General features: G+C 44.5%; 1 protein-coding gene across 2 annotated transcripts in view; it reads left to right on the top strand.

Annotated features, from left to right (window-relative positions):
* The window catches only part of LOC138566244 (rab GDP dissociation inhibitor alpha-like), a 398413-nt gene that overhangs the window by 364658 nt on the left and 12599 nt on the right, over positions 1 to 21156 (top strand). For both annotated transcript variants that reach the window (XM_069643321.1, XM_069643322.1), the window contains exons 8-10: positions 883 to 1054; positions 6163 to 6307; positions 19352 to 19406. In XM_069643321.1, the coding sequence (XP_069499422.1) occupies positions 883 to 1054; positions 6163 to 6307; positions 19352 to 19406 (372 nt within the window). The remainder of the gene's footprint in view (positions 1 to 882; positions 1055 to 6162; positions 6308 to 19351; positions 19407 to 21156) is intronic.

Below are 21156 nucleotides of genomic sequence, written 5' to 3'. Positions count from 1 at the left end.
GCTCCAGAAACCTACTGACTCCAACCACGCAATACTTATTCACAGCCTTTGAGGGTGAAGTAGCCCGAAACACTTTGCCAGAACCCTCAGGAACTTTGTGAAAGTTCAGCTTAGCAGAATCACTCAAAATTCAGGCGAATCAGGGACACGCTCATGTGATCTTAAAAATCACACAAACACATGATCACTATTATGATATGTTGTAGTGGAATATGTTGTGTTTTGGTGTAGGTTTTGATGAATATTGAACATGTACAATATTAAAATGTGACCAATGTTTTTGAGCTGTTTTGTAGGAATTGCTGCAAAGAAAACCTTTGAACACAACTTTATTGATCCCCAGGCTGTGGCCCAGACGCCAGACTCTCGACTACTGTTGTCATTAGAGGAAAAAATATATCTCTTCATCCAATTAAAGAAAAAGTTAAATCATGAAAGACCACCTTTTCTGGGTCTATCTTTCACTCTATGGGCATCATTATGATTTTAGCTGTAATTCGATCAGAATTGCCTGAAAACATGTTTACTGCTACCACCGCGCAGTCCTGTGTGTTTACAGCAGAATTACCAGTGGGGCAATCGGTGGTTGGATCCCACATTCTGGAATAGGTACGGCTGCTTAGGGATTTCATTGGATTTACCGCAAGCTGCAATTCTGCCGCTAATTCTGATATTTTGGGGATAAAGTGGATGATTACCTCCAACTCTTCACCAGAGGTAAATCTCCCACTTGAATTCGTGGGAATCAATAGTGCTGCAAAGTGTCAGTAATTATTGGCACTTGACCAGAGTTTGTGCCTGCACCGCTCCACTCGTACTGTAGTATCTTTCCTAGTTGTGTGTTTGAAGTACATTTACCCCTTTATGTTGATTTCCTTCTAGATTGCGCGCTGCAAACAGCTGATCTGCGACCCAAGTTATGTCCCCACTCAAGTCAAAAAGAAAGGCAAGGTCATCAGGGTCATATGCATCCTCAGTCATCCAATCAAACACACGAACGACTGTAACTCCTGCCAAATCATCATTCCGCAGATGCAGGTCAACAGAAAGTCAGGTGAGATCATAATAATTTGTTTTTTTATATAGCGCTTTAATCTAAAGTGCTTTACATAGGACTTATTTACATGCATAACTATTATTACCCAATCGAAATTGATTGACCTCAGAAGGATGAAAGGCTGAGTTGGCTTTGCTGGGATTTGGACCTGTGACCTGTAGATCAAACACAGATCACAGCAACAAGTGTTTAACCCGCTGAGCCATCTTACCGGGTATGATGGCAGCTACATTAGTGTTTTAGCTTCTCGGGGGGATAACACTCAATGACTCCCATTTACTAACATATTGAAGCCATCGCTTTTTTCTTGCTTATAACAAAATATTATAATAATGTATAGAAATAAAATAATGTTGAAGGTTTTTGTGTAATAATAACATGCCCAGAGAAAATTATTTATTTATTTCTTATATTGGTTGTCAGCGCCCAAACCTGTGAGTATCCCGGTGCTGATACATTAGTGAACAGAACAGAACAAGCAATACGGTGCATAAGCATGATAGTAGTTGTTACAGAGAGTCAGGCAATGGGGGTAACCCAGTTTTAGGTTAGTTGTGGTACCCCAGTTTCAGGTTTAGTGGTGTAGGAAGGGAATTATACTTTTTCAGAGATTACTTGTTATCGAGCTGCCCGGCTTCTCCCTCGCCTGTTAGCTCCCCGCTCCCTTGTTTCTCTACTTCCCTCCCCATGTGCTTCCCCCTATGATTGTAAAGCGCTTCGCTGCTGCTTCCCGAACCTAGCACCACGCTCAATAAATACCCTAAAAAGAATAATAATAATAATGAGGATTTACCAAACACATACACCAGTGAGGCCATGGACCTTATAGCTTCCATGTTAGAGACATACAGAGGCTGGCTAGTTGCCCTTCATAGCAGACAGGGTCAGTAATCGAGATTATGAGCCTGGCAGAAAGGTATATCCTCCGACTGTTGGAGCCCCTGTCCTCCTGGGGCAATCCCTTGAAAGCAGAACCAATATATTACTAAGTCATGCATGCCAATGTGCCCATTCCATTCTAGAGATGATTGTCCAGAACTTTTTTTTTTAGCATTCTGGGGCAGTTAGTCTTGCATTTCTCCTTTATAACTTCAGGACTACATGTCCCATAATGCAAAGATAACCTCAAGGATGCCTGGGCCATCCCACTCCTAAAAGAAAACGTCCCTAGATGCCAACATCCCTACGAACTACAGGCCAATCACCACAGTACCTTTCTTGCAAAAAATATTTGATCAGGCAGCCTATCTACAGGTCCAAGATTACTTAGAAACTAATAAACTCTTGGGACTCAGACAATCCGGGTTCCGCCCTCGTCACAGCACTGAAACTGCCTTAATTGATCTTAAGACACAGATCAAGGATCTCAAAGACAAGGGTAAACTAGCCCTTCTTCTCCTTCTCGACCTCTCTGCGGCGTTTGACTTAGTCAATCACCAAATCCTCTGCCACCATCTCAAAACAACAGTCCACTTTTCGGACAAAGCCACTGGATGGATTGGATCATTTCTGGATAACAGGTCTATGAGGGTCTTCTCCCCATCCGCCTCTGCTGAACCTGCCCCTGTCACATGCGGAGTACCTCAAGGATCGTGCATCTCACCAACACTTTACAATGTGTTCACGATATTCTTGATTCTCTGGGTGTCATCTATACTAATTACACGGATGACACCCAGATACTCCTACCCATTACCGGCGATCACGGGATTGACACTCTAGCAGTTAACACCATTTACCAAGTCATCCAAGCCTCGATGGCGAAACACAAACTCTGTCTAAATGACGAAAAGACAGAGATTCTCATCCTAGGTACCCAGCAAAGACTTAGCAAACTCGATCTTGCTTTCAATTCCTTCGTCATTGATGGCAACATCATCAAAGTCACCAAGGACACTAAAACCTTAGGTATTTATATAGACTCCACCCTTTCTCTCTCTAGGCAAACTAATCAGTTTCATCTTCAGCTGCCTATACATGTAAGCTTATTACAGCCTGCCGCCCGTTTCTAACCCCAGCTAATTGCACTACATTAGCCAGAACATTAGTAATGCCAAAAATGTACTACTGTAACACCCTCTATCTAGGCACCAACCAGGGGAATCTTAACAAGTTACAGATTGTACAGAACAATGCAATCAGAGCCGCTGTAAACATTCCCAGAAATCATCACATCTCAGATACTAGAAAAAGTCTACGTTGGTTATCAGTTACACAACGTGTATCTTTAAAAACCCTGGCGATTGTGCACAAATGCATCGCCAACCAAGCACCTTCCTACCTAGCCAAGAGGTTTAACACTCACACCTCGAAAAGACCCCTCAGAAGTGCACAGGCCAATTGCCGCTCTATACCCCCTTTCAATCTACAGCGATCAGGAGGGTCTAGTTTCCCTGTCCTAGCCGCTAAACTGTGGAGCTCACTGCCCAACCCCCTTAGAGCTGAACCGTTCTTCCATGTATTTAAAAAGCAAGCCAAAGCCTGGCTGTCTGCCCAACCACTGTTGATTTAGTCTGGTCACTCTATCCCTGACCCATGGCTTTATTACCTGTAAATGCCTAGCAGTTGCACAATAACATGTACTTGCTCACTATGCCTGTATATATTATGTAAATGTCTATATTTTAATTTGTAAATTCTTTACTCTGCCTGTACATGTCCTGTAAATGCCTCTTTATTGTAACTTTATCTTGCAACCCTGCCTGTATTACAAACTATCCGCCCGGATGCCCTGGGGCCAGGTGCGCTTTATAAATAAATAAAATACAAATACAAATACAAAGAAAAAACAGGACTGGATTAGCATCTCCTGAAGGGAATGGGACATGTTGCCCTGTATGTACTGAAAGCATCATTAGAAAAATCCTGGATCAAGACCCGATAGGGAGTACTTGTAGTATGATGTTGCCTTGAAAACATTGCTTCTTTTTAGATTGAGTGTCTCATGTACCCACCAGTTAATTAAGCAAGTGAGTGAGCATAGACTACAAAGTGTTCCTTGAAACATTCTCTGCAAAGCTTAAATCTAAATGTGAAGCAGAGCAGCAGCCATGTGAAATAGGGAAGGCCTTTGCTGAGACCAGAGAGAGCATCGCAACAGAAGGCGGATTCTACTATTTAAGACCATGCACAATCTGAGGCAGGAAGTGTGTCTTTGAACAGTCTCACTACTGCGGGCACATGCAGGAAGCTATCGGACATGATAGATTGCCTAGCTGTGCTTCATAACCCTACCCACAACCATGTCTACACACGTCATCCACTATATGGTTTAGTATTGTCAAGCAGCCGGGTGTGGACCACAAAGGACACATGCATACCTGTCAACCTTTTCAGGTGATATGGTGGGTTAAAAAAGTGGATTTGGTTTTTGTGGGTGAGAGCTCCATTGACGCCTATGGATGGGGAAGGGGATTGGCGGGTGAGTGAACTGGCTCTGCTTGGGGTCACCCGCTAAAACCGGGTCAGTTCACATCTATGCACGTTGAGATAAGTTCAACAATAGAAGAACGTCTTCTTGCTTAAGTCAACATGTCCAGTCTTGGCAGGTCTCTGATCAGCATCACTTACATTCTCTTGGATACCACTCCGTGTGGTGGGTACTCAGCCGTATTTACTGTGTGTTTCTTTTCGTGGCCACAGGCTGGGTAGTGAAAAGAAAAAAGTGATTGCTTCAAAGCTGAATGCGTATCATCATTTTAAGATAGAGGACTCTCAAGCATCCCTGTGGTCTGAGGTCAAACGTTTCTGGGGATCGCCTTCTTTCACATGATGTCATAGGTAATAGACGGCATGGATCCTGCTGTGTTTCCCTTCTTCCTGGGGCTTCTAGGTCTCAAATCTGGCGCTGGAGCTCTTCAAGAGAGTGTCCTCTGGCCTTGGCTGCTAGCTTCTGCGCCCCAAAATGTTTAGTGGTCCCATGCAAAGGATAACAGGAGAACCCTTAATAGTAGGCGTAACTTCTTAAGGCATATCTGAAACCTGGGTAGGAATACATCTAAGCTGGCACCCGATGAAAAGAAAAAAGTGATTGCTTCAATGCTGATGGCGAATCATCATTTTAAATTCCACCGCAGTCAGATATGATGACCACTCTGTTTCGTTCTAACGACAAAGTCATCTGTAGACCTTGATTCTACCTGTAATTCTACTGCCAAGGATTTGTGTAAAGCCACCAATATTTAGAGACGCGTTGTGATCTTCTGTCACTTACAATATGTAACTCAAGTAATCAAAGAATCGGAGGAAAATTGACAACTGAACGGCTGATCGCAATGACTTCCAAGGGGATGCGGGGGGGGGGGGGGTGGGGGGATACAAAGTGGGCCAGTTTGGTAAAAGGATCCATCACAGCCCAACAAACCAAAACACAGCCATACTTTGAGAAGATGTTAAGATGATGAAATCCATTACAGTTATTTGCCAGGGTCCCCTTGGTATGGGGAATGGTTTCAATGCAAGAAATCTGCACTGCAGATTTTGCATCTCGTGCATGAAACCAACTTGCCCAGTTCCTGAGGAGAGGCGTGATTCCGGCAGCTTCTACACCTGATTTTGGACCTTCTAAACAACAGGCGGTGTCTGTTAGAATCATTAGTAATGGCCGCTGTATCCTGTCATGGCTGCCTCCACTGCAGATAAGATTTTTCATAGGGAGCAGAAAAAGCCATAGGGGCCTGTAGTCCAGCCCATATTCCAGTACTGGTTTTCGCTTCATGCAGAAAATTAGGATAATCCGAGAAATGGTAGCAGAAGGGATATTTAAGACAAATTATCTTCCTCTTGACATTTGTGGCCGCAAGTAGGAAAGGGTTAATTATGAGTGCTATTTTTTGAGGATGCATAATGATGGGGAAAGCCATTTATTACCATCAGCCTGGGGACAGTAATGCATTTACGAACAGAATGGACCACATTCTTGGGATGGGATCTTGGCTGCCAGGATATTATTTAGAACAGGCCCTGTCTACATTGGCCTAGCAGATGATTTGCTAAGAAGATGTCTGTAAAGTACAGATGACACATCTTCACATCCACGTAGACTATGCTGTTTCTTCAGTGACTGCCACCAGGGTTTGCTGAGCGTGCATGTTTTTATGTTGCAGATATCTACATTTGCATGGTGTCCTATGCCCACCATGTCGCTTCGGATGGCAAGTACATCGCCAACGTGAGCACCATGGTGGAGACCAATGATCCGGAGAAAGAGGTCCAGCCCGCCTTAGACCTCCTGGAGCCTATAGACCAAAAGTAAGTGGTTCCTATTGTATCAGCGCTTGTAGAAGTGGACCTTTGGAGACCTTTCAAAGTCAGGAGACCCTTTATTTATTGGGCATTTGTAAGGCACTTATACATCAAGAAAATTGTATTTCAAAGCGCCCACAGGGCAAGGGAAGGGAGGCAGCAAGACAATGGAATATGCAAAATACAGAAAAAGAAAGCAGTCCTACTAGGCCTTGGGAACGAACTGTACCAAAATGTCGCCCTCATTTGTGCGCCCCCTCAGTCATTGCGACTTTTGGGGCGCACAAAAAACCGACTCCCGTTACTGCGTATAAAGTGATCTATTAAATCTCTGCGCCGTAATTGGCGTCGAAATTTTCATTGGCGCAGTTACGGGTGGTGCAGTGATGACATATATTCCTTGGGAACATTTGGATTGTGTAAGTGCAGAGAGAGAAGGGACAGGGAAAAGAGGGGTAAGTTCTGGAGGATCCACAGAGGGGTGAAGTGCCAGGGAGATAGCTGCAAGGCAACAGGTAAGTGCAAGAGCCGCTTACAAAGGCAACAGCTAAGTGCCAGGCAGTCACCACTAGATGGAGCAGGGGTCACCCGGCCCTCCAGCAAGTGCAGGCCTGGGAGGCAGCACAGGTCAGGTGGTGCCCAATGGCAAGTGCAGGGGGAGGGCATATGCTGCAGGCGATCAGACAGAGGACAGGACCCAGAAGGACTCATAGAGGCCCAGTCCACCAATCACAGCTACTGTGGGGGTTTATAACGGAAGAGAGAGAGGGAAGGAGGAGGAAAAGAGGAAAGTCTTAAGGTGTTTGCAGAACTTGAGTTCCGGCTGAAGACGGAGCGAAAGGGGCAGGCTATTCCAGAGGAGGGAGCCAGCTGAAGAGAGGGAACGGCCACTCGCTCTCTGCTTAGAGAAGCGCTTGGCAAGCAGAGAGTCGGAGCGAAAGGATCAGAGGGATCTGGAAGGAGAGTATTTGATGAGAACAAGTTGTAGATAGCGTGGTCCCCGACCCCCTTAGGTCCACTATATTATTTAGAATATTTGTTTATGGTTTATAACTATTCACAGATATAGGTAGCTAAATTTATCTTTTTGGAAAAGCGCATGATAAAGGTCATCCAAGAAATGTTAAAAACGGCCCACGTCATGTCTTCACCAGCCAGCAAAAAAATGAATGACTCAGAACTAAAGCGAAAAAAGAATTCTTTATATGATATGTGGGGGAGCCACGAGACAAGGGGGATTTGTATGTGCTGTGCATAGAAATGAGGTAGAAATGAGGTATGTGAAATAGTTCTTGGAACTAATAGCACATTATATGAAATAAAATATAAAGAAATGAAAGATGATTTTTTTTTTCCAGAACTGTGTGTGTTACTGTGTGATTCTCGCTTCTGTCATTACTCAACTGAATAGAAAAATCAAGGGCCTGATGTCGGGCTTCCTCCTCAACAACATATCAAACAGCCGCCATTTTGTAATTTTATATCTGTTACACTAATGTGGCCTTGTCCTGTTCTGTTGTGTGAAAGGATTGTACAGTAACCACGTCCATGGATTATTTGACTTAAAAACTTTCCTTTTTACTGCCAGAAGTCTAAATGTATATATTCGTGCATTTCAAGGCATAATCTTCGAAAAGAAAACCAGTATTGACTAAATTGAAATAATGTTTCCAATGCTTAAATAAATGCCACTCAAATAATTAATTAAATGTTAGGCTTACAGTCATTGACAGAAATATATTCTCCTAGCCATCCTACAGGGCATACCGAGTGAAATGCGATGAAATCTTTAAGGAGGGGCATTTCAAAACAGACAGTGCACACAATGAAGCCATTTCACGCTCTTGGGCTTTTTCTTGTGCACACCAAGGAGCTCATTATCCATTGAAAGCGTAAAAAGATTTGACTGAGGCTTTAACGCCTTTTATTTACGCCACGCTATTTATTTATTTATAACATTTGTTATACACCCAAACCCAGAGGTATCGCGGCGTAGGTTACATAGTGCATACTTGTCTGGTTGCAGGCTAAGAGCAATACATTTTAAGCATAGACATTTAGATCAGAATTAACATTGGTGATGGTGTAGAGCACATAGTTACACTTGGGCTACAGATGGGTTGAGCCGGTGCATAAAGAAAGCAAGTCCGGGTTCCTGTGTATGCGGTTTTGGTCCTCTGTCAAATACATGTCCCCCCTTTTCCACAGCTGGTCCACCTAGTGAGTCCTAGGGGCCTCATTACAACTCAGGCGTTAAGGGTTAACGCCGTCGTTAACCCTTAACGCCTGATTCCAATTTTACCGGCTGCTTTTAGTAGGCGTTAAAATCCATGGCGCTAAACCGCCTTGGTGCTAATTACGGCACCGTAATTTACGGTGCCGTAATTAGCGCCTTCCCCACTCCCATTATGCCCTATGGGGCAAAAATGGGAATGGGGAAGGGTAAATGGGAAATTGGGATTTACCGCCCCAATCACCTTGGAATGGGACGGTAAATCCGCCATCCACCATGGTGTAAACATAGTTTACACCATGGTGGTAAAGTTGGTGTACTTACCGCCTGGGTCGTAATGAAGTAACCAAACTAGTCTATAAAACAGTAGACCAGCATACATACTATTCAGACTCATACCTTCAGGATGCCTCCTCTTTTGAAATATATGAGGAAACATGTACCGAACAAATAACTCCTTCGGCTGATTGTTTTCCCTGCTAGGCAACTGATGGTCTTGTTTGTGCATGAGTTTCATTTGTGTATTACTTTGGTTGATTTTTGTTCTTTATGATATGTCTCTCTGCACATGGACAGTACTAACCCACCAATGAGTTTGAAATTGGCTGTCATTTATCGTACTGTACCTATTTTTGTATTATTTTTTTATTTATATCGCTATTTGGTTAGGAGAAAAAATCCAACAAAACGTCTGCTAATATAATAAAGCTGGAATCTGAGTTAAATATTAATGCTCTACGCTTTATGCTTCGATTGATTTCGCAGTAAAACCTAAAAAATCTCTTTTTCACTAGGGATACTTGGCTTACTATTTGAAGCATGCATACGTAACTAAGTTAACAGAACTTTTACAGGCACTTTAACAGGAATGTAATGCCAAGAAATGTCTATGCGGTTGGAGCCCCCATTTTGTTCTCCATGTTAGCGCAAAGAGCAGGTAGCAAATTAGAATTTGTTGAAGAGCCAGGTTTTAATGAAGCACTTAAAAAGCTGTTGAGAGGGCTTATTTCTAATATGGGGAGGGAGGGAGTTCCAGATGTTGGGTGCTGCTACTGGGAAGCTGATCTGCCCTGTATGTAAGCGGGCGAGGAAGGGCGGATTCAAACTTGCGTTTGCGTCGCCTTCCCTCGTCTTTGCCATACAAATACTGCAGTATTTGCGCCAGCATGGATATTCATGCCGGCGCAAATGCTGGAACACGGCCCGTCATGCACGTTTGTCAGGCAATGTTTGTAATTGTGAGAGCGGCTTGCTAAGCGAGCATAGCAAGCAGCACTCACAATTAAAAGTAAATGCTGCCTGGCGTGCGAGCATCCCAGCCAGGAACTTTGCACAGTGGAATGTAAAAATGCAGGGCAAAAGGCAGCATACAGACATGGACGCTGCCTTTTGTCCTGCACTTTTGCACTCTGCCATGCAAATGACGAAAATGTGGCGGCAGGAAGGCAACACGTCAATGTCTATATCAACACATAACAGCTCTCCACGGCCAGATTATTATTATTTTATTTTTAAATGAGCTCCACGCTGGAAAATGGGCACAGAGAAGAATGTACATCTCTGCCATGCTTTCCTCCTCCGCATGTGTGTGCACTTAGTTTTACACCTGCAAGAATGTATATGCAGGTGTAAAACGAATGGATTCCCATGGAAACCACCTCAAATTAGCACCTGCTAAAGAACAGGCGTCTCCCATCGGATCCCATCAGTAAACACCGTCTGCAAAATATAATTAGCATACAGCGTTTACAATTTTAGAAGATGGGTGGTAAAACCGAAGAGAAAGGGGATTTCCCTTGGTTTTATTCTTCACTTTTACACTTTGCCTTGTAAATGCTTCAAACTGCATGCAGAGGCCGCAACAGCACGTACATGCTAACATAGTCCCCTGCATGTCTTTTGCAATTTTTCGAAACCTCCCACATGTTAACTAACAGAAGCCTTCTTTTTTACTGGAAAATGTCTATGCAACTTCATGCTCCAGTGTAGGACGAGAGCGATTGTTTTTGTTTCCACTGGATGGCGCCACAGCATTAATATGTATTGCCCAATTTAAAACTTTTAAACACAAACGATAGAATGTGCTCCCATAGCCTTCATAATTGCTTTCTTTGTTTTGGAGCTCACCGTGAGTATGGTGGTAATTCTAAAAACAAGCGGTATTTCGAAATCCACCTGTTTTTACCAACCATACTCCCGACAAGTTTTGAGTCGGATGCAGTATTTTGGACATTTCTTATGCTGTAAATTCTGCACGGTTATTGCTAGAAATACCTCCTAAAAATAAGATGCATTATTCCAAAATGTTGCCGAACCGCATAAGTGGCGGTAAAGTCGTGTTTTCACTCCCCGCTTCTTACTAAAATCCTTCTGTGAGTTTTCTCTCCATGGGACAGCGGTAGCATGAACTCTGCTGCGCCGTGAAGCTGGGATGGAAACGCATTTCTGGAATTCGGTATTTCTCCCTCCTCGCTGCATCAATGTGCAAAGTTACTGGGATACTACCCATCTCTCATGCTCCTTGCATCTCCCCTTGATCCACTAAATCTCTGTTTTATATATGTGTGTATATATATATATATATATATATATATATAAATATATATTTCTGAAGCTTGTGGAATGCCAGTAATACTATCCCTAGTGTGACGTCCACTGTACCCATGATCCATCACGCGTCTAGGACCCTCAGATTGTTTTTCCCCCATACTGGTCGGAAGCATTTTCCCCCATACTGGTCGGAAGCATCCTGCGGAGTTCCCTGGCTTTAGCCATAATTTTGCAAAATATCATAATATTTCCCCATTTTCTCCACCCAACGTCGAGCCACCGAAGTTCGACGCTCGACGCCGGCCCGGAGAAGAAAGCAACCGTCGAGAGCTGCACGACGAACTTTGGGCCTTGGAAGGCCTCTGGCCTCGGCCCGGCCCTTGGAAGGCCTCTGGCCTCGGCCCTGCAAGTAGGGAGAGTAGGGGTTGGTACATACTCTACACTCTTATATATATATATATATATATATATATATATATATATATATATATATATATATATATATATATATATATATATATATATTAATTTTCTTATATATTCCTACACACACTAGCACGCTGCCACAAGGTGCGTATGGAGGGTACCCCTTTCCAATTTTGCCCCAAGTGCAACCGCAAGTACCCTTGGGTTGACAGACACGCCACCTGTAACCTCTGCTTGCCAAGGGACCACCCGAGGCGAACTGCAGAGCGTGTAGTCGGTTTAAGCCGAAAACTCTAAAGGACGGTTCGATCAAACGTTGGGCCCACCACGCCAGGCAACGAGAGGCCATGGAAGCGGAGGGCGCCTTCAGTGATGGCAGCGATGCCATGCTATCGGACAGCGAGGGCAACGTGGCATCGAGAGACAGCCAAGCGCAAGTCCCTGACCTCGGAAGGTTATCTGGCAGGGCAGCTATCGGGAACGCCCTCGGCGACACGAGCGCAACCCACACCACTTCCACTAAATACTTGAAGTCCAACCGAGACTCGACGCGCACGTCGAGTTCCCGGAAAGAGGCACACAGAGAACAGTCCACCGAATCAGTGTCCTCTGGGCGTTCGCGGTCAAGATCGCTGCATGACACCAGGCAACCATCCACTGTTGCCAAAAGTGCCTCGCTCACTAAAGTAACGGAGGTTCGATCGTCGGAAGACGAAGCCGACCACCATCCCCAGGCCGCACTCCAGGAGTCGGTGTCAGCAGACCGCATGACGGCTGCTCCTGTGTCCCGACCTCCACACTCTAAGGAAAGGGACACTACCCCCGAATCTCGACACCAGATGTCGAAAAGCTCAGAAAAGGTGAAAACACCAGGGAAGCACTCTTCCATTCACGGGGAGGGGGGAAGCAGCAGAAGATACATTCACAGCCTTCTTCTGCACAACAGAAACATAAAGACAGGTCACAGTCTTCTGTAAAGATTTCCAAGACGCCTGCACAAGGCCATAGGTCCAGTCAGGATATGGCAGGGAATCCCTCCCAGGAAAGGGTAATCCCCAGCTCCAAGGAATGGTCAAGTGAGGATATAGACAGAGTTATGTCTAGAATGTCGTCCCTAGCAGACTTCTATGCCAAGAATCCAGAGCACTTCCTCTCCTACGCCCCTGATGGGGCTACCCCCTCAGGGTCTAGGGACCCGCAATCCCCTGGTTAGAAACCTCGAGTTGATGTGCCAACGCAAAGTCGGTCTTCTGACCCTTTCTACATACAGCCATACTCTCAGTATGCTACCGATCCATTACACGAGGATCCAGAATTGGCCACGTTGGACGACCAAACTGGGATGGATTACTATGGGGATAACGAGGACCAAGAGGAGGACGAAGAGGACCCAGAAGCCTACAGAGTAGACTCCCCAGTAAGCAAAGAACCTCTGTTTACCGACTCTCCTGTCGACAACCAACCTCTCTTAAATGAGGTTTTGTCTAGAGCGGCAGAACACTTCCGCATAGATACACAGGGAGCACAGGAGGAGAGGAACTTTGCTGAGGAACTAGTGGGAGAAAAGAGACCCGTTGCCCAGGCCATCCCTATTCTCAAGTCTATACAAAGGAGAATAGACCCTTCCCTTCTCAATCCCAATCTCACCAGGGCAGTAAACCCCAGGATCGAAAAACTGTTCAGGGCAGCCCAGTCAGACCCGCTGTACATAAGGGGGCAACTGAAACCGGACTCCCTGGTAGTGACTAATATCCGAAAGAGGGCGGAAACGCCCCTATCATCGTCTGAAGCTCCCCCCGACAAGGAGAGCAAAAAGATCTATGGGTTGGAAAGGAAGGTAGCCTCCACTTCCGCCTACCAAGCAAGGATTGCCAACTCCACCACCCTGCTGGTGAGTTACAACTGCCATCAGTGGGAAGAAGTAGCGGCATTCATCGAGTCCACCCCAGAACCTTTAAAAGCCAGTTGGCACAGGTTGCGTCAGAGGGAAGAGCCGTGTCCGGTTGCATCCTTAAAGCAACCTTTGATGCCGCGGATAACGCCGGCAGACTGATAGCAGAGAGCACTGTTATCAAAAGGCATGCTTGGTTAAGACAATCTGGGTTTAAACCCGAGACACAAGCATCCTTAATAGACAAACCGGTGGAGCCTGATCTACTGTTTGGCAAGGCGGTAGAGGACGCATTAAAGAAATGCCAAAGATGAGTATGAGACTCTCAAATCCCTGGGCCAGTTAACCAACAAACCCCCTAATCAAAGAGGGAATGGCAATTTTCGTCGGCCACGCGGCCAGAATTCACAAAGAGGCTCCAACTATTCCCAGGGGCAGGGTACACCATGGAATAACAGCAACCAGCAGTCTACCCAAAGTTATGGCAGGGGTAACAAAAGGGGACGTGGTAAGGGTAGAGGCAGCCCCAATAGAGGCGGCGGCATGCCTCCGGCAAAACAAAGACATTCCGTTCAGGGTCCCTTCTCACGCATCCCCAGTAAGGGGACGGATTCCAACTTCACCCAAGCTTGGGAAGGGATCACATCAGACAGATGGGTGCTGTCCACAGTGTCCGCAGGATACTGCATAGAACTGTTAGAGCGTCCCCGAAACCAACGTGCACGTCAAAAAGTACATTCCTTAGACCACCAGAAGATCGTCCTCGAAGAGATCGCCAATCTTCTAGCAAAGGACGCGATAGAACTCGTCCCGGGACACCAGGTAAACAAGGGTATTTATTCAACTTACTTCCTTGTGCCAAAAAAAGATTTGACAATGCGCCCAATATTGGATTTACGGCTTGCAAACAAGAATGTCAAGCCCCAAAAATTTCGCATGACTACTCTCCAAGAGGTAATCCCCCTCCTAAAAAAGGGGGATTACATGGCATCATTGGACATGAAAGATGCCTATTTTCATATTTCCATGTTCCCAGCGCACAGAAGATTCTTGCGCTTCAAGGTGGACAGTCAGCACTACCAGTTCAAGGTACTGCCCTTCGGTATAGCCTTGGCTCCAAGGGTATTCACCAAGGTACTGGCGGTGGCGGCGGCACACCTACGCAGGGAGGCAATCCCAGTGTACCCTTACCTGGACGACTGGCTCATCACGGGGGAGACCCCAGTAATTTGCAGATCAAACATTCAGAGAACTATCGACCTCCTCTTCCATTTGGGTTTCTCTATAAACGAGAAAAAGTTGAGTCTGGTGCCAAGCACCTCCAAACAGTTCCTAGGAGCTGTCCTAGACACAGAAGAGGGGTTGGCCTTTCCATCAGAGGAAAGAATTCGGAATATACTGCTGCAAATTCCGCTATATCAGGCCGGTCGCCAGATAACGGTGCGCAAAGCGATGCGTTTGCTGGGCATGATGGCGTCATGTATTTACCTGGTCCCCCACGCGCGCCTGCACATGCGTCCCATGCAAGAATGGTTGGCGAAACAGTGGTCTCAGGCAACTGGTCAGTGGGACGATCTAGTGGTCGTTTCGCTAACACTTGTACAAAGTCTTCACTGGTGGACAAGAGAAAACCTGTCAAAGGGGAAACCCTTTTACGATCCCGAGGTACAGGCTGTAGTCACCACAGACGCATCCCTGTCAGGGTGGGAAGCACACCTTCTCCACCACACATCTCAGGGTCTCTGGTCTCACTCAGTGGCCAAGAATCATATGAATCTGCTAGAGCTTCTGGCAGTATTCAGAGCGCTTCAAGTGTTCGAGTCCTACCTGTTGAACCTGTCAGTGCAGATCCTGACAGACAGCACAACAGCAATGTTTTACCTGAACAAGCAGGGAGGGACTCGTTCGCCCAATCTGTCCAAGCTTGCCCAGAAAATTTGGATATGGGCACTCAGACGGAACCTCAACCTGTCATCTCAACATGTTCCAGGGGAATCTCAATTCTCTGGCGGATGCTTTGAGCAGAAATCCCCTCCCAGAAGAACACGAATGGTGTCTACACAGAGGAATCGTAGATGATCTCTTCTCTCAGTGGGGTTTCCCCATTATAGACCTATTCGCCACAAGCGAAAACAGACAGTGCCCAGGATTTGCATCCAGTTTACCCCAACCAGACTCCCAGGGGAACGCCCTGTGGATGAACTGGTCAAGGATGTTTGTGTACGCTTTTCCACCAACCCCGCCGATCAGGAAGGTGGTCAACAAGATGCACAGGGAATCGATAACGCTTGTCCTAGTTGCTCCCATATGGGCAAGGCAACCGTGGTTCCCACCCTTACGCAGACTAGCGGTGTGTGAACCCATCAAACTCCTGTGCTGGTACAACCAACTGTCCCAGCACCAAGGTCAGACAGTGCATCCTCAACCCAACTCAATGAACCTGGCAGCATGGCTCCTGAGGTCATAGAGTTTGGACATCTCAATTTACCTCAGAGATGTATGGACATCCTAAAAGAATCTAGGAAGCCAAACACGAGGCACTGCTACTTTGAATGGAAAAGATTTGTTATCTGGTGCCAAAATAAGCAAATCAACCCAGTTGATTGCACTCCTTCCCTATTGTCACCTACATGCTCCACCTGCTGGAGGCAGGGTTGGTATTTAATTCACTGAAGGTACACCTGGCAGCTCTGTCAGCATACACCACCTCCCATAACAAGGTGTCATGGTGGAAAGTACCTGTGGTTAAAGCCTTCATGGAAGGAGTAAAGAGACTTCACCCTCCAATTTCTAACCCATCACCAGGATGGGACCTTAATGTGGTGCTATCTAAACTCATGGGCCCCCCATTCGAGCCCATGCATAAAAGCAGTCTCAAACACCTGACTTATAAGACTGCTTTCTTAGTAGCCATTACATCTATAAGAAGGGTCAGTGAAATTCAGGCTCTGTCAGTGCAGGATCCTTTCTTTACTGTTCATAAAGATAAACTGGTTTTACGTACACACCCTAGGTTCTCACCTAAGTTTATTTCTAAATGCCACGTTAACCAGTCCATCGAACTTCCGGCTTTCTTCCAAGACCCCCAAAGCTCGGCTGAGGTGAAACTACACACGCTAGATGTGCGTAGGGCAGTCCTATACTATGTAAACAAAACCAGACCGCTAAGGAAAACAGACCAACTGTTTGTCTCCGTAGCTACAGGCAGAGAGGGAGATCGCGTCTCTAAAGGTGCCATCTCTAAGTGGATTATAAATTGTATCCAGCTGTGTTACTCCCTTTCTGAAAAAGCTCTGCCTTTCACGCCAGGAGCCCACTCTACAAGAGGCATTGGGGCACTCTGGCTTTCATTGCAAATGTACCCCTTGACACCATTTGCAAAGCAGCTACTTGGAGCTCTATTCACACTTTTACTCAGCACCACTGCATTGACACCCATTCCAAGACAGATACACAAGTGGGACAAGCGGTCCTAAGACATTTATTTGCTCATGACCCTTCTCACATCCCACCTCCTTCTTCTAACACTGCTCGCTAAGCTATGCACAGCATTTGATCTAAGCAGATTCCACAAGCCTCAGAAGAGATACATTACTCACCGTAATCGTATTTCTGATGCTTGTATCTGCTTAGATTCACATGCAACCCACCCTTCCTCCCCTCTGAGAGAAGGCACATAGATGCTTGTAGTTTTATCTTCTATCTATCTGCTTGGATAATCTGTACTCACGCTACTCCTCATGCTACCTCATGTCAGAAAAAATACAATCTGAGGGTCCTAGATGCATGAGGGTTCATGGGTACAGTGGACGTCACACTAGGGATAGTATTACTGGCACGCCCTGTGTCGACGCCCATTTTCGAGTTTCGAAAAACAAACTGTAATACTCCGCAGCTTCCACTAGATGTCGGCCTATGCACAGCATATGAATCCAAGCAGATTCAAGCATCAGAAATACAATTACAGTGAGTAATGTATCTCATATATATTGAATATATATGGGTGTTTTATGAGGACTGTACCTTCAACGCCGATGTACCGAAAACATGGAGATCTTCATTGTTAAACTCACGTATTGGCTTGCCCAATCAAAGCAAAGGATGATAAAAAAAAAACATGCATCAAAATCACTTTACAGAAGGGCATTAAATAATTCACCCCAATTTGACAGCCCCGAACTATTTATTCCCTCGAATTCCAGCCTCCCACACAATAGGTAAATTTGGGAAGGAATCTCTGTATTTTCTTTTAATAATATGAAACAAGGTGTTCTCCCTAAATTCATCTAAGATCTTTCCAACCCCCCAAACTAGCATATCTGTGCTTGCCACATTTTATAGGTTGCATGTGACAATATCACCATATAGATGCCTTTTTTTCCCTGCACGTTCTAGGGTGGGTGTAAATTACTATTCTAACTCCAGTCCTAGATTATTTGGAGAAAGTACTTGATTTTCCCATTATTGCAAATTTGGGGAAATGTCGTCCTTTAGCGACCTTTACAAAGGCAACTTTATCACTGGATACAATTTTATATTTGTGAAGTATCTGCTTTCTTCTTTTAACCGGTCCTTCAAAATCAATATCTTCAATCGCAATCTCAGGGAAATGCTTGGAAAAAAACAAAAATGTACAGTATCCCTAGACTGCAATGCTTTACAAATCCTCTTCGCTTACTCTACCAACATGCTCTCCAACCTCAAAACTACCCTACTCCCCCTCCTTGTAGCATTTGAATCCATTTTTCTTTTTTTTAAAGAATCTTGTTCTTTTGCCCTGGCTAATTGCAATTTTCACTATGGCATAGTTTCAGATAAGAAACGCCTTTGGTCAAGCAATGCATCATAGGAGAGTTTGGATGTATTGCTCAGGACATGTGACTGTATGGGGCAGGATCAGCAGTATCACTTGACAGAAGAATTCTTTGAAAGGGCAGTGAATGCATGAACTGCCCCAGACCAGAGGATGGGCTGAATTACACCGGCATAACTCAGTGCTTGGCCCAGACATATTTGTTCAGCCTCTGAAGCCCCGCAGGGACAACTAAGCCTTTCCTCAGTCTAATGCTGATGAATTCAGTCCCATTGTACTGGATAATTATATCCCCAATTAGTACTTAGAGCGCATTCATAGATCTCATCTCAAACAATCAGAAGGCCCAGAATATAGCCAATAACTACTGATATTAATTGGATATTAAACAGTCTTACTTCATACACAGACAGGGAAGCAACAGCAAGCATTGCTCTGCATTCAAGAAACGGCAGTGCAAATTGCCGGCAACATTTCTTTCACTGCGTCATCAATGTGACAGGCAATATCCAATTTAAAGCACCATCGGGAAAGCTGAGACAGGGAACAGTGGTTTCACTTTTGTGCAGAAAATCAGTTCACTTTTATGTTACACCTAATGCCTGCTCATTCCTTTAAGCCAAGGTTAGAATTAAAATGTGTACATTGGAAAGACAAGCTTGCTATTTAAATATTACAAAAAACACACTTAACTTATTGATATATTTTGTGTATTTATTTTACTCACTATTAAGATAAAGATTTTTAATTCTCCACCACCATTCCAAAACCTATATTGCTATTGCCACTAAGTTCTAATCTAATAGCCTTATTTACCTCGAATGGGGTCATTATCACTTAGTCTAATGACCCTGCCCCAACGTATAACGCTCTGGTTCGTCTCAGGCACTGGGGTGGGTAGTTTTTTTTGCGATAACCACCCCTTCCATTGTGTACAAAGCTACAATATCACAGCACTTAGAAGCATCTGAAATCCGGCATGAACTACAGTAAGAGTCACAGGAGAGCTGCCAGAATAAAGCTAGTGACCAGGTTGGGTGGGATGGGTGTCTGTATATCAAGAGCACGCAATGGCATCCCTTATCTGCAGTCAAATTTCACACCTCTTTGGATAACACTTTATGCTTGCTTTGATAGGTTTGTGAGGATAACGGACCAGTACATACCGACACACGATGGGACTAAATCACAGGTGAGCTATCATTATTATTTATGCTCCTTTCATGAGTATACATGTACAATAGGAAATAGCCAAACTAATGCTGTACTAGACATTTGTGACTAAAACATTAAAGGAAACAGAGGACCCTCTAGTGTAGTTATAAGGTATTTCTCAGAGGATTCCTAGAAAGCACTGATTTCTGAAAGAATCCAGAATACTTTAGTCCGGTAAGGTATGTTATTTTTTCATGTTTGTCCTGGGTTTATATTCCATTACCCTCCCCATTTATTCAGAAACCAGTCGCCAACCGGTTACTCAAACTCAGAAATCTCAATCCATTTGTAGACACCCTGCCCATGGGCTGCCTCTGTCTCCTGTATTGCTCCACTTGTTGGACAATTACATTAGAAAAGTTCCCCCTAGATTCAGTAAATGCTAATTCAAATAAATAGCTTATATTTAAGACACTTTTCAGCATCACAGCTTAATGTGTGTTCTTTGCAGTACATTTTACTGGCTTAAACTATGGGGTGGAGCAAGGAATAAACAACAGATTTAAAAAATATTTTTAAAAAGTGTACATCAGCTGATCTGTGACATACCTTTAAATCTGCATTAAACTGCTAGCATGTCCAAGCATGTGTGTAAATGTAAGATTGACAACAAAAAACAGACTGAAAAAAGGGGCATTAAAAGCAGAGAAAAGACAAATAGGGGAATTGTGGGTATTGCCTGTTAACAACAACACCATAGTTAGAATCATAACAGTTGAGTAGATGCCAGATAGACAGGTAGCCTGCATATCTGCTAGCTTTACAAGTTGGTGGCCAGGCGGCGAATCCCTCAGTATATGAGGTCATTGTAAGGCAGTGGTGGAAGTGTCAAGTCATATCATTGGCTCTTACCCCTACTCCATGCAAGAAATCCACTGGTGTCTCCACCTAATTCTGATGTGGACGGAGTTGCTTGAAACAGTTTGGATTCTTCATCAAGTAAAACTCAGACAGAACCAAAAGGGATTCATTGTAATGCGGCCACTAACATGACCATTTCTTATCTGGTGAGGGTGTTAAAAAATATGTGAACCAAGGACTGTACAGATTCACAAGTCTTTTCTGCACCCACACCAGAAGGCAATGAATATGGCACGGAAAGGGTCACGGATATCCCGGGTTTAGCGCATGAGACCCCTACCATGGGATTAGCACTTGATTTAAATTGATTCTTGTAAAATATCACGTTAATTATGAGCCTATGTTTGGCTAGATCTATGCTTTAACAGAACTTTCCAGTAAGCAGGATGTCTGTTGGTCCAAAGGCCAAGATTGGTTGAATTGGTGAAGAAAATATATAATATACTGTTTTTGTTATTTGGCGAGTTTCATAGAGGTGTTAATAACAGCCATTATTGTTGATTATTTATCCATCTTAGTGGCACTCATATCAACTTCTGATGGTTAAAGGATTAAGTTGATTTATTGGGAATCCACTGGACTTACAACCTGTCACTCACAGGGGATTGAATACAGTTAATAAAGTCACCTTTTCAGTATTTTGTTTTGGGTTTTGATCAATGCAATACAGCCAACAGGCCTGTTTCTCAGATAAGCAAGCCTCTAAAAAAAGGGCAGAGGAAAACTTTTTTGGATGCACCATTTATTAAAATGCAAAGTTCGACCTATTCGCAAAGGTGAGCTGCGTATTTCGAATGACCTATACACTGCTCCTTCCACTAATATTTAACATGTTCCTAGAACCCACCTGTGGTAGTCCCTTACAT

Source organism: Ambystoma mexicanum, chromosome 2p, assembly GCF_040938575.1.
Source record: "Ambystoma mexicanum isolate Mex_15411 chromosome 2p, UKY_AmexF1_1, whole genome shotgun sequence".
Taxonomy (NCBI): domain Eukaryota; kingdom Metazoa; phylum Chordata; class Amphibia; order Caudata; family Ambystomatidae; genus Ambystoma; species Ambystoma mexicanum.
Note: the sequence above shows the minus strand (reverse complement) of the source record. Positions and strands in the feature narration are given on the sequence as shown.